We start from the raw sequence: 14,495 nt of genomic DNA, 5'->3' as shown, positions 1-14,495 counted from the left end.
TTTTACTGCCCATGAGTTATGTTTTCTTTACTTTTCACCATCGCCAAATACCGTATTTGTAGCTGTCCCGTGAGTTTCGCATCATCCTATGCCGTCCTCCTGTCGGTGGATTTTAGACGAACATTGTAGCAGCTCTGGGATTTTAATACAATAATTTCTCACCCTGCCACAAGTTTGAGTCCGTCGTGAGCTGTATTCGGATGTGATCTCGACTCGCGACCGAAGAAAATTTTACCATGCGCGTTTTTTGTTTTGCTCGCGAAAGCAAGCCAGTCGTACAGAATTATTATTCACATGGCAACATACTTTACCCGAATTTCAATTTTAGTGTGGGTCATATTGATCTTGATAATTGATATGAACGTGTCAGATATGGTCTTTATTTATGTTTATGTAAGCACTCTTTATTTATATTTATACGTATGTTGATTTGAAGCGCACCTACGATGGTTTTGAATCGTGCCTAATTTTGTTTTAAATGTCTAATACGATAAATTTACATGCATCCGAGGTCGAAAAAACACTTTAACGTGCTCATAATTTCAATGATCCGTTCTAAAGGATTCGTTCTAAACTCCTCCTTTCAGAGAGCATACTCTGCTCTGATTGGTCAGACGTCTGTTGTGATTGGTTTACCGCTGTCAGCGTGTGTCGAAAAGGAAACGCCCACTACCATAAACGAGTTTCAGCTCCGTCTGTCAGCGAGCAGACGATGAAGACCAGAGGCGGGGCTTTGTGTTACAAACCTACGTAGGTTAGTACAGGACGTAAAGTCTGGAATCACTAATGACTCGTTTCAGCTGTTCAGAATCGATTCCTTTTTTCTGCGAGTCGATAACTCCAATTGTCGTGCGCTTTGATTTTTGAAACTTTGCAGACGTTTTACATTCACAATCAGCTCTATAACACACTACATGAAAGGTGATATTTGAAAAAAACCATAATAGGTGCACTTTAATGTCCCTTTATTGTTATTACCAGCCTTGAAGGCTTCATATTATTTAATTTAAATCATTTATATTTTCGTTTGTATTCACAGATCACCCCAGTCAGGAAGATTTCTTATTAATATTCCAGAAAGAAAGAAAAAAAAATGAGACTAAACGTTAATCCGTCAATTTCCGCCTCTTTCTCTATGATTGGCATGATTTTCATCCAATAGCGCCGCTATGTAACAGGTGGGCGTTGCGCGTGCGGAACGAACTCGCGATCCTATTGGCTCTTTCCTCGCCTTCAGAAGCCCGCCTTTTTTGACGGTTGCCATGCTTTTCTGTTGTGGCGAAGAAACGGCAGCCAATCAGAAAGGAGGTGGGCGGGGACTATTTTGGACGCTGTCAGCGGCTCGCTACTATCAGATCACATTGAACGCGGCACGGTTCGTGGAGGTAGTCTGCTCGTGTTTGCTGTACCGGCGAAGGAAAAACATGAACTATATCGTCTTTATTCTTTCTTCGAAAAGGTAAAACTCCGTTCGGTACGCTCTCTTTTTTATCGTATGAATAAAAGTGCGGTGGGGTTTATAAGAAAATGTTTTTTTTTTCGGGGACGGTTTTGTATGCTCTCATCTCCAACCAGACCGCCGCGTCCCAAACGGCTTCGTATTGATCATGATAGTGCACTACGTAGTGCGCGGGTGACGTTGTTTTATGCCGCGCGTAGGGCGCTCGTGAAGGGAATCACGCGTCATTTGGGACTGAGCCCAAGTCAATGGGGGTTTGGCTGGACTGTTTGATGAAGAAGCATTTATTTATTAGTCGTGTCGTGCCACAGAGAGCTTTGTTCATTTCCACAAAATAGTCAACCCCTTTATTTTCTCGAAATACCCTACATTTATTTAATATTTAACATTTATTTTATCTTTGTTGGGGTGTTTTTAATGTGGTGCTTTTAAGGCAGGAAGTTGCTTTGATGTGAAATTGTATAGCCTGATGGACGCATGGTGTTGTTGTTTTTATTTATTTATTTAATTAATTGATTTTTAAAAAAAAAAAAAAAAAAAAGGTCGATTTGTTAAAAATTTTATTTCCTAACCAGCATCATTTCTCCATCTTGTCCAGATTCAGTGCTGCAGCTCCATTTTAGGGACACATTTTCACATTTGACATGGAGGTGTTGCTTGCTTTGTAAAATTGAATAAATCCATGTGTTCTTGTAACACTGAATATTTAGGATGGCGATATTTTAATATGGCGGTCATACGATGTCTCTATATTACAGTTAACAAGTGTGTAACGTGATGCACCGACCAGTGGAGAACCTGAGGATGTCCAGGTTAGGACCAGATGACCTGGACATCGTGCTTTTCCACTGCAGTACTGTGCGTGCAAAAATTTTCAGCCCAATACGTCTCCATAAATCGTGCAAAAAGACCCGAAACTAGCACGGAAAGTCTGTGTGGTTCTTCTTTCCCCACCGAAACAAGCTCACTAGGGTGCTCACTGTGGTGCGCACGCATTTTCCATCATGCAATGCAGACATTATCCACTAGGGGTGTAAACCTTAAAACCTCAGGCTTGCAAACGATACGGTGGAAAACGATATAATACTATTCGTGAGGCAACGATTCAATTCAGTCTGGTTTTGCTACTTAAGTCGGTGAGCCAATATTTGACGGTGCTCCTGAATATCTGATACGATGTGATATTTGATTTCGCTTCTTAAGCCGACGATTCGATATTTGACGATACCGCTGAATACGATATGATACGGTAGGATTTCATTCCCTAAGACAATGATCTGATGTTTGACCGTAACGATAAATCAGCTATGATACAATGCAATTTCGATCCGTTGGGCAACGATTCGATCTGAATCTGACAGGATAAGATTCGATTCAAGTGCGCTTCTTCAGTCGATGATCCGATATTTGACGGTACTGCTGAATATCTGCTGCCATATGATATACGCTTTCGATCCTTAAGGCAAAGACCTGATATTTGACAAAACTACTGAATCTGATATGATACGGTACGATTTGATTTCAATCTTTAGGGCAACAATCTGATATTTGGCGATACTACTGAATCTGTTACGCTACGATAAGATTCAATTCAATTGCGCTTCTTAAGCCGGTGACCCGATATTCGACGGTACCGCTGAATATCTGCTACAATGCGATAAGACTCGATTTCGCCTCTTAAGCCAACCAGTCAGAATTCGACGATCTCACTGAATCTGCGAAGATGCGATACTATACGATTCGATTTCGATCCTTAAGGCGACGAACTGATATTTTACAAGCACTGTCTGCACCTACACTTTCCTTTTGTTTCCAACGGCACGTGTTGACGGAGATTTAATTCCGGTTATTTGCTTTAAAACGTGATCTCGTCCGTCACTGACTTTTTTTTTTTTTTTTTTTTTAAAGCTAGTTCAGGATTGCTTTTATTTCACCCTCAACCTTGTTCCTAAACTAGACCGGTTTGGTGTAAATAGCGTGAGACTGGCAACCCTGGAACCGGCGTCGCGTTTCAAACGGCTTTGGGAAAACAAAAAAAAACGGGTCTAACAGGTAGCGTATGTGCCGATTATATAAAATTTCCCGGTCGCGTTACAGTTTAATAATATTATAATATCAGCGCTGTTAGATTCTGCGATCGTGATCGGGTCAGGAGGCGTTTCGGCTACGTGCAGACGAACGGTTATCGTTACCATAGTAACAGCTCGTTTACGGGGACTCGTGAGTATTTCGGACGGCTTCTCTACGCTGATCTAAAACTAAAACCAGTGTCTGATTTGTTGATGTGGTTTAGCTTATTTGTTTATTTATTTATTTCGAAGGAGTCTCCAGTGCGAGTGAGTTTTCCGACACGGGCGAGTCCTCAGGACGCCGTCGTTTCTTTGTAACACACTGCAGGTTTTTTTTTTTTTTTTTTTCCAGTAACCGTGGAAACGACTATTTATTGCTGCTGTAACGTAATCGATTAGGAACGAGCTTGTTTTACGGACGTTGCGCAACATTAAACGTAACTGTAAACAAACAAACGAAAAAACTCAGACTTGTCGTTTTTTTTTTTTTTGAATTAATAAAAACTGTAGCTAATCGTTGGCAAATTCCCACGCTATGAGGAAAAAAAAAGCCCTATCGCGTTTCTTAGACTTTTATTGTTACGTGTTTTATCGGGCGACGTTTTAACAGGAAAAAGAAGAAGAGTTATGCGTCGAAGCAGCGTTAATGGAATTGAATTCTGGGAATCGCACCAGAAAGGTGAAGCGCGACGGCTGGCGCTTACTTTATTATTATTATTTTTATTCAATTTTTTCCCCCAACAGCAGGAGACAGCTGTTCTTCTCCTGGACACCCAGGCTGCTTTCTCTCTAACGAAGTGCGAGGATCGGGACCAGAATCCGTAACGACGTGTTAAACAGCGTGTCAAACATGGCAGCGTGTCTTGCTCTCCGCACTCTCTAGCTCCGTTTAATCCAGCGTGTACGATACCGCGATGCCCATCGATCACCGGTTTAAACTCTGAACCCTTAAACCACCCTGGTGTGTTTACCAGCGCCGTACACACCCTCTGTTCGAGCTCTACCCAGGTGTGATGGATCAGAACCGGGAAGGACACTTTGTAAAGAAAATTCTCACGTCCTGTCCTTTCTTATATTAAGCTCTTATTAAATTATTAGACGGTTTGACTTGGAATCCAACCGAATCCAAACCTCAGCACCTGAAAAACAAACACGGCGCCGATGAACGTTTATAATAATGATCCTGAAGTATAAATAGTTCGGACGGCGTGCGCAGGATGTTCCGGTTCAATTTTTTTTTTTTTTTTACAGTTCACTGACTGGCTAGCATTCGTAGTTGAGTCACGCACACACGATGAGGATTTAATAACGACGTCACACACTTCGAGGTATTTTTGGGGGGTTTTTTATGCGATTATTGCGGTCAAAAATGCTGCTTGTGGAGATTTTTAAAAATTTTTACGGGAAACTACTCGAATCGCACGAAATTGTTTCTCGCGCTCTTTCTCTGGCAGCGACGTCCGTCGGTAAACCAGACCTTTTAGATGTACTCGTGTTCGACAAGCGTGAATCGAAGACGGTTCTGTCTGAACGTGTGACGTCAACGTGGCGGAAAACCCGCGTTTAGTTTTGAAAAGCTTTTTCAAATTTTGATTTTATTTTTATTTTTTTGCCTTGGTGTCTGCGATCGCAAAATCGTGAAATCCTGGAAGGATTGTAGAACTGTAGAAGTTCCAGAAGTTGTGCGAGAGTTATGCAAACTGGGTGGGGTTCGAGTTAAAAAAAAAAAAAAAAAAAAAAAAAAAAATCGTACCGCAATATGCCGTGCTGAAATTTACATCTCGTGAGACAGGCGAAAAAATGAAACGCTTAAATACGATTCTGTTATTTAAGTAATAGTGTAATAAATTGCAAACCATTCATAGATCAATATAAGGAAGAACGCTTAACGTATAGCACGTTGGATTATCCTTCAAAGCGCGGGCGTGTTTTTTATTTTATTTTATTTTTATTTTATTTATTTTTAAATGTCTTGCTTTTATGTTGCGTCATTTTACAGAGAAATTAATTTTTTTTTTTTTTTTTTTCCAAGTTTAAAGTGTTGTGTTTATAGATGATGGTCTAGATAAAGCTAAACTCTGTCTCGGATGCTCCTGCTGAAGAAACATCTGGCAACCTCAGAGTTATGAAGTCCCGATTTCTGTGTGTAAAATCAGAATCAGTACTAAATCACTAATCGGTACCGGGAGGTCTTCATAAACCAGCGCTGGATCTCGTGTGAGTTTATTTTCTCCGGTCGTTCTTATCGCGTGTGTGTGTGTGCATAATTGCGTTTTTAACTGTAACCCCGGGAGCTTTTATAGTCGCTCGCGTGGGCCGTTAGCTGTAAAAGCGCCGCGTTACGGTCGTTATAGATTCAATCCAGAGCTGATAACATCTCGTGAGTTCAGCTCCACGCCTCGTTACACTCGATGTAAGTTTCACTGGCGCGGGCCGGAGTAGGTAATGTTTCCTGTTTTGAGTTGTAAGCTTTTTTTTCCTTTCGTTTTTTTTCTTCAGTGCCTGAAAGTTCAGCGCAGAATTGTTCTACAGGAGGTGCGAGTGTGTGTGAGTGTGTGTAACAGACATTCTTGGTCACCTGCTGCTAATCAGGAAAAGCCAATCACCTTTCACAAAAGAGTGTTAAGAGCTTTAATTGTGCGATGCTGCCTGAGGGGCGCACGCGCACACACACACACGCACGCACGCACACGCACACGCACACACACTTGAAGTGAAGAGGTTTGGCTCTGTTTTCATCCTGCCACTGATCTCACACACAGCCGTCAGCTCAGTGTGTGTGCCGAGGGTCTCGTTAAACGGGGAACAGTGAAGGCTTTGAGTCCGATGTTGAGTCAAAGAAACACAAGACACACACAGGCGCACACACACACGCATAAACGTATAAACGTATAAACCACTGATGGACAGGTTTGGTTTGTGACTATCATCGTACTGAATGTCACTGGCAAAGCAGCACCAACTACCTACAGAGAGAGAGAGAGATGGAAAAAGAGTTAGACAGGCAGATAGAGAAAGATAGACAGAGAGATAATGAGAGATGGACAGAGATTGAGAGATAGAAAGACAAAGCGAGAGAGATTGAGAGAGAGAGAGAGAAAGATTGAGATAGAAAGTGAGAGAGAGAAAGATATCGAGATGGAGAGAGAAAGAGAGAGACTGTAAATGGAAACAGCAGGGAGGAGAACAGACCAAAAAACAGACGGATGAAAGAGGAAGAACAAAATCTGGAAGTTCTAGTGCGGGTTCTACACTCTTTAAACAGTCCTTTGTATGTGAGGGTCCTTCATTTGTTCTTATGAGGGAACCGTTAATGGTTCTATCAGAAAGGGTTCCAAGTAGAACTTTACACTGTATCTCAATGGTCACGCTACAGTGTTCCGCTCAGCACGACGCAGCAGGAGCGGTTTGGGACGCGGCCGCTTCCTCTCGGCTCTGCGGAGGATCTCCGGAGTCTCTGGGCTTCTCCGTCACGCCTCCGCCGCAGTGCCCTCGTTTACCTCCGTGCCAGTTTTACCACTTTGCCAAACGGGGCAGTGCAGAGGGGGTGAGATTTTGGGTTGGTTAGCAGCGCTGGCTCTCTCTCTCACACACACACACACACACACACACACACACACTCACAGAGCAGATGGAGGATCTGTGGCTACGGGCCTGGTTACAGGGGCTGCAACTGTTACAATGCTGTGAGCACAAAAAAACGCATTCACTGTTTACAGCCCCGAGCCCAAAGGAACAACCGGCCTGTCTGTTCCACTAGAGCAAGGCCACAGGAATGATTTGGGACGAGGCCGCTTCTGTTTCATTACTGTTTATTGTTTATCGTAGTTCTCTTCACTGCCGTGTTTATCTCTCCCACTTCTGTCTCTTCCCCAGTGAAGTGGGTGTGGCATCTGTGTCACAGTGAAGGGGGTGGGGCTTATGTTGGTCAGTCCCATATCTGTCGGTCCCCATAGAAGGAGGCGTGGATTATGAATGTCAGTCTCTACGGAAGTAGGTGTGGCTTTTGCACCTGTCAGTCTCAGTGAAGGGGGTGTGGTTTCTGTACCTGCCAGTCTCAGTGAAGGGGGTGTGGTTTCTGTACCTGCCAGTCTCAGTGAAGGGGGTGTGGTTTCTGTACCTGTCAGTCTCAGTGAAGGGGGTGTGGTTTCTGTACCTGTCAGTCTCAGTGAAGGGGGTGTGGTTTCTGTACCTGTCAGTCTCAGTGAAGGGGGTGTGGTTTCTGTACCTGTCAGTCTCAGTGAAGGGGGTGTGGTTTCTGTACCTGTCAGTCTCAGTGAAGGGGGTGTGGTTTCTGTACCTGTCAGTCTCAGTGAAGGGGGTGTGGTTTCTGTACCTGTCAGTCTCAGTGAAGGGGGTGTGGTTTCTCTACCTGTCAGTCTCAGTGAAGGGGGTGTGGTTTCTCTACCTGTCAGTCTCAGTGAAGGGGGTGTGGTTTCTCTACCTGTCAGTCTCAGTGAAGGGGGTGTGGTTTCTCTACCTGTCAGTCTCAGTGAAGGGGGTGTGGTTTCTCTACCTGTCAGTCTCAGTGAAGGGGGTGTGGTTTCTCTACCTGTCAGTCTCAGTGAAGGGGGTGTGGTTTCTCTACCTGTCAGTCTCAGTGAAGGGATTGTGGTTTCTCTACCTGTCAGTCTCGGCGAAGGGGGTGTGGTTTCTGTACTTGTCAGTCTCGGTGAAGGGGGTGTGGTTTCTGTACTTGTCAGTCTCGGTGAAGGGGGTGTGGTTTCTGTACTTGTCAGTCTCGGTGAAGGGGGTGTGGTTTCTGTACTTGTCAGTCTCGGTGAAGGGGGTGTGGTTTCTGTACTTGTCAATCTCGGTGAAGGGGGTGTGGTCTTTGTGGCTGTCAGTCCCGGTGAAGGGGGCGTGGTTCCTGTACTTGTCAATCTCGGTGAAGGGGGTGTGGTCTTTGTGCCTGTCAGTTCCATGATACTGTAGTTACTCTGTACACCAGAATTTCGTCATTACCCCTACACCCTTTTCAGGAGAGAGCACTTCCATAACTAGCAGCAGAGCAAAGTACTGATCGCTTTGTGCCACATGTTTGTTTTGTTGGTGGTGGAAAAAGTAACTGATTTATTTCTTATTTTAAAGGAAATAATGTGGTTTCAGTCTGGGTTTTATTTACTGCAGTGCAGAGGAAACGTCTCCTAACTCGGGCTCCTCGAGTCAGTTTGTTATCTGGGTCGTCCAGGAAGCACATGACCTACACGGGGTGTGTGTGTGTGTGTGTGTGTGTGAGAGAGAGATGAGGATGTACTTATCAATAAGAGCTCAGTGTTCTGTCCATGCCATGGCCAGTTCTCTTGCAAGAGTTCATAGCAAGAACCTTTTACAGTTTCTCTTTCTCAGGAACTGGAGGTCTGATGAAGCAGAAGTTTGGTGTGAAGCAAATCTGCAAATGCGGTAGAGAGAGTGGGGCGTAGAGAGAGGAAGCGATATCTGTTGGTATTGGTAGGGAGACTCGGACAGATATAGCCAGAGAGAGACAGACTGGCAGAGACAAGCAGACAGACAGAGAAAGAGAGACAGGGAGAGAAACTGAAAGACAGACAGACTGTCAGAGGGAAACAGAGATACAGACAAAGGAACAGAGAGATAGAGGGGAAACAGAGAGACAAAGACGGAGAGAGAGAGGCAGACAGACAAAGAGAGAGAGAGAGAGACAAAAAGAGAGGGAGGCAGCGAGGCAAAGAGAGAGAGGCAGAGAAACAAAGAAGGAGTGAGAGAGGCAGAGAGACAAAAAGAAAGAGAGAGGCAGAGAAACAAAGAAGGAGAGAGAGAGGCAGAGAGACAAAAAGAAAGAGAGAGGCAGAGAGACAAAAAGAAAGAGAGAGGCAGAGAAACAAAGAAGGAGAGAGAGACAGAGGCAAAGAGAGAGGAAGAGAGACAGAGAGAGAGACCGAGAGAGAGGGGGGGCAGAGAGACAAATAAAGCGAGAGAGGCAGAGAGACAAAAAGAGAGCGACAGTGAGACAGAGGCAGAGAGAGACAGAGAGAGACAGAGAGAGAGAGACTGTATTATCACTACGCCTCTCCTTAACCCTGAAATGGTAGAAATTCTGGTCTTTTTCAGGTTCGGGATTATTAAATGATATTTATTTATTGCGATGTGTTAAAACTGAAAATGATGATTAGGGTAAATGTCAGTATCTCTCTCTCTCTCTCTCACACACACACACACACACACACACACACACACACACACACACACAGCTCGATTGGCCAGCATGGTTGTTGTCTCCTCGTTGGACAGCATGAACACTCATATCTTTACCTCTTCTGATTAGGGCCGACGTTATTGTTCGGGTTTCAGCCGGCAGGAAGTGGCAGGTCTCTGACAGGAAGTTCTCGCAGCTCAGGATGCTCAGCGTGCGCCTCCCAAATTAGCACAGTGTTGTTTTTTTTTTTGTGTGTTGTTGTTTTCCAGTGACGCTGTATATGATCAGAACACTGACATCATTCTGAGAGACTTATTATTTATTCTCGGGTCTCGTTAACTTTAAAAGAAACGTTGGTGAGAGTCACGCTGGGATACTCGTCCTTCGTATTTGTCCGCTGTTAAAAAGTAATGGCACCCCCAAACAATTGGTTCACCGGTGCTCTTTTCTGCCCTGAGAGACATTTTGATTTACTTTTATTTACTAAGACTCTCTTTGTTCCCTTTTTTTCCTCCGACTCTCCCCCACTCTCTCTCTCTCTCTCTCTCTCTCTCTCTCTCTCTCTCTCTCTCTCTCTCTCTCTGACCCAGAACACTCCGGTTCTGACAGATTGAGCCGCCAAAGAACCGACCAGACTCTGTTCTTTCTCTCTCTCTCTCTTTTTTTTTTTCTCTCTCTCCTTGGCATTTGCAAACTCATTCCCCAAAGACTCGAGAGGATCTTCTATTCTGGGCTTTGATCTGGAAAGTATGTGCACCCTTTCTGCTTTCTGAGCGCGTGGCTCTCGGTCCTTCGTCTCTGCTCCGATAAAGCCGCGCGAGGAGGAAAACCCGACGGCGTGACGTCGCACACACTCGTGCTGGAGGTGCACTCCGGGTTAAAAACGGGAGCTCTGTATCACTCGTCCTCTTTAAAGGTCTCCTGAACCCCCGGGCGGATTTAGATCTAGGAATTAGCCGTAAATCGGCGTGACGGACGAGCGCTCCGGGAAGACTCTGCTGCACGGTTGCTTTTTATTATTTGTTTTATTGCGTGCACTTTGTTGTCTGTCTGATCTCAAGCGCCGCTCCGACGCCGTTAATCCTCCTTTAAAGGGAGGACGCAGCGTGAGACGGAGATGACGTGAGAATGTTAGTTTCACCGCTCGCATCGTCCTGAGGAAAGGACAACTTCAGTCTCGCCGCGTTCTTGACTTTAACGGATAATTAAGGCGATGCTACCGTCAGTCCGCGATAGTTAGGGGTCAATAATGCGATGATGTTAGCTTGCTAGCAAATTTGGCTACTGATTTTAATTGTACACAAGCACATTATTTAAGGAGAAGCAGTACGTCGACCGTGAACACGTGAAAATAAGGGCCAGTGGCGACGTGACGTTTTTTTACCGCGTAGAGATGATCTGTCGAAATAATCCCAAATGTATACCGGTGTCTGTTTTCGTCCGTGTTTGGTGCGTCGACTGTGCGCCAGCGTTTGTTTGTTTGTTTGTTAGTTTGTGGTGCGTTGTGTTGTGTTGTAGAGTTAATGGAAATAATTCCTTATCAGTGGGCAGGTTTATTCAGAAGATCAATTTGAGGTTAAGAAGTTAAAGAAATGATCGGCACTTTATGCAGAGAGAGAGAGAGAGAGAGAGGGATGTGGATAGAAAGAGACCGGGTGAGAGACAAAAAGAGAGGGAGACGTAGAGCGAAATGAGCGAGAGACCGATGGAGAGAGACGTAGCAAGAAGGAGTGAGAGACATAGCAGGAGAGAGATGTAGAGAGACGGATGGAGAGAGATAGCAGTAGAGAGACGGATGGAGAGAGACAGCAGGAGAGAGTCATAGAGAGATGGATGGAGAGAGAGAGCAGTAGAGAGACGGATGGAGAGAGACAGCAGGAGAGAGTCATAGAGAGACGGATGGAGAGAGATAGCAGTAGAGAGACGGATGGAGAGAGACAGCAGGAGAGAGTCGTAGAGAGACGGATGGAGAGAGACGTAGATAAGATGGCTGGAGAGAGACAGTAGGAGAGAGTCGTAGAGAGATGGATGGAGAGAGAGAGCAGTAGAGAGACGGATGGAGAGAGACAGTAGGAGAGAGTCGTAGAGAGATGCATGGAGAGAGAGAGCAGTAGAGAGACGGATGGAGAGAGACAGCAGGAGAGAGTCGTAGAGAGACGGATGGAGAGAGACGTAGATAAGATGGCTGGAGAGAGACAGTAGGAGAGAGTCGTAGAGAGATGGATGGAGAGAGAGAGCAGTAGAGAGACGGATGGAGAGAGACAGTAGGAGAGAGTCGTAGAGAGATGGATGGAGAGAGACGTAGATAAGATGGCTGGAGAGAGACAGTAGGAGAGAGTCGTAGAGAGATGGATGGAGAGAGAGAGCAGTAGAGAGACGGATGGAGAGAGACACTAGGAGAGAGTCGTAGAGAGATGGATGGAGAGAGACGTAGATAAGACGGCTGGAGAGAGAGAGACAGTAGGAGAGAGTCGTAGAGAGACGGATGGAGAGAGACAGTAGGAGAGAGTCATAGAGAGATGAATGGAGAGAGACGTAGATAAGACGGATGGAGAGGGAGACAGTAGGAGAGAGATAGCAGTAGAGAGACGGATGGAGAGAGACAGTAGGAGAGAGTCGTAGAGAGACGGATGGAGAGAGACAGTAGGAGAGAGTCGTAGAGAGACGGATGGAGAGAGACAGTAGGAGAGAGTCGTAGAGAGACGGATGGAGAGAGACAGTAGGAGAGAGTCGTAGAGAGACGGATGGAGAGAGATAGCAGTAGAGAGATGGATGGAGAGAGATAGCAGTAGAGAGATGGATGGAGAGAGATAGCAGTAGAGAGATGGATGGAGAGAGACAGTAGGAGAGAGTCGTAGAGAGACTGATGGAGAGAGATAGCAGTGGAGAGTCATAGAGATACGGATGGAAAGAGACAGGAGAGAGACATAGAGAGTCGGATGGAGAGAGACATAGAGAGACGGATGGAGAGAGACAGTAGGAGAGAGTCGTAGAGAGACGGATGGAGAGAGATAGCAGTGGAGAGTCCTAGAGATACGGATGGAAAGAGACAGGAGAGAGACGGATGGAGAGAGACATAGAGAGACGGATGGAGAGAGACATAGAGAGACGGATGGAGAGAGACATAGAGAGACGGATGGAGAGAGACATAGAGAGACGGATGGAGAGAGACATAGAGAGAAGGAGCGCGAGAGATGTAGAGAAAAGAAGCGAGAGATGGAGTGAGGGAGACAGCAGGAGAGAGACATGGAGAGGACTGAGAGACAGATGAGAGAGATGTAGAGTGAAGGACGTCTGAATTACACACCTGTGTTCAGGTTGTGTGGTGATCAGCGTGATCTGAGTGAGTGATCTTAAACGTCTGCAGAACTTTGTGCTAGCGGTGATTATTGGGCAGTTTGGAAGCGTTCCGATCTAACGCGTCTGTGCTCAGGACTTCACGGTAGCTCTGTGGTTCAGGTTCTGCTCCGGTGACCACAACGTCATGAGTTTAAATCCCAGCGCTGTCCCGAGAGCCGCTGCAGGTTCTACTCACAGCCAACACACGCTGCGTTATCTGCCAAGATCCAGATCTCTACAGACTCCAGCACGGAGTTAATTACTGATGATGCTGACGGAGAGAGAGTAGTGGGGAGACGGGGAAAGGGATCTGGATAGAAAGAGAGAGAGAGAAGCGGAGAGATGTAGCGAGAAAGACACTGAGAGGGACAAGAGGAGAGAGAGATGCAGAGGGAAAGAGGGAGGGAAAGAGAGAGAGAGATGGATAGAAAGGGAGAGACAGACATGGAGATAGAGCAGGAGAGAGGGAGGTGGATAGAGAGGGACAGGCAGAGCTGGAGAGAAAGAGGGAGAGTGAAAGGCACAAAGAGAAAGAATTAGAGACAGCGAGAGAGATTGTGTGTGTGTGTGTGTGTGTGTGTGTGTGTGTGTGTGTGTAATCCCCCTGTGGTTCACTCGGGTTGAACAGCAGTGTTAAATCCGCAGCACAAGGACGAATCTCTCTCTGCTGCTGTATGAAGTCAGAATTCGTGCTCAGCAAAAAAGCCTTGTGTGTAACCATAGCAACAGTAACATGGCAACCAAAACAATGGCAATTAGTACAGAATACCCACAATGCACTGCAGTACATTAGGTCCAGTGGACGTGTATAGAGAATACCCACAATGCACTGCGGTACATTAGGTCCAGAGGACGTGTATAGAGAATACCCACAATGCACTGCGGTATATTAAGTCCAGAGGATGTGTATCGAGAATACCCACAATGCACTGCGGTATATTAAGTCCAGAGGATGTGTATAGAGAATACCCACAATGCACTGCGGTATATTAGGTCCAGTGGACGTGTATAGAGAATACCCACAATGCACTGCGGTATATTAAGTCCAGAGGATGTGTATAGAGAATACCCACAATGCACTGCGGTATATTAGGTCCAGAGGATGTGTATAGAGAATACCCACAATGCACTGCGGTATATTAGGTCCAGAGGATGTGTATAGAGAATACCCACAATGCACTGCGGTATATTAGGTCCAGTGGACGTGTATAGAGAATACCCACAATGCACTGCGGTATATTAGGTCCAGTGGACGTGTATAGAGAATACCCACAATGCACTGCGGTATATTAGGTCCAGTGGACGTGTATAGAGAATACCCACAATGCACTGCGGTATATTAGGTCCAGAGGATGTGTATAGAGAATACCCACAATGCACTGCGGTATATTAGGTCCAGTGGACGTGTATAGAGAATACCCACAATGCACTGCGGTATATTAGGTCCAGTGGACGTGTATAGAGAATACCC

General features: G+C 45.5%; 2 protein-coding genes across 5 annotated transcripts in view; one reads left to right on the top strand and one right to left on the bottom strand.

Annotated features, from left to right (window-relative positions):
• The first annotated feature begins 1,252 nt into the window (after positions 1–1,252).
• fcho1 (FCH and mu domain containing endocytic adaptor 1) overlaps positions 1,253–14,495 on the top strand; it is a 48,885-nt gene continuing 35,642 nt past the window's right edge. The window contains exons 1-2 of one of the 4 annotated variants that reach the window (XM_053625809.1): positions 1,253–1,459; positions 10,276–10,432. The gene's annotated coding sequence lies outside the window, so the exon portion shown is untranslated. Of the gene's footprint in view, positions 1,475–10,275; positions 10,433–10,572; positions 12,662–12,738; positions 13,029–14,495 lie in introns of those variants that run through there. The other 3 variants (XM_053625811.1, XM_053625810.1, XM_053625808.1) reach the window with 3 other exon arrangements.
• Positions 7,375–13,735, bottom strand: LOC128608284 (mucin-2-like). Its single transcript, XM_053625919.1, has 3 exons — positions 12,993–13,735; positions 7,685–8,920; positions 7,375–7,421 (listed from the first exon to the last, which is right to left on the bottom strand). Exons 2-3 carry the CDS (start codon positions 8,451–8,453, stop codon positions 7,375–7,377), a joined length of 816 nt encoding a protein of 271 aa, XP_053481894.1. The 5' UTR covers positions 8,454–8,920; positions 12,993–13,735.

Source organism: Ictalurus furcatus, chromosome 5, assembly GCF_023375685.1.
Source record: "Ictalurus furcatus strain D&B chromosome 5, Billie_1.0, whole genome shotgun sequence".
Lineage (NCBI taxonomy): Eukaryota > Metazoa > Chordata > Actinopteri > Siluriformes > Ictaluridae > Ictalurus > Ictalurus furcatus.
The sequence above is the reverse complement of the archived record's forward strand: the minus strand, read 5'-3'. Positions and strand labels throughout refer to the sequence as shown.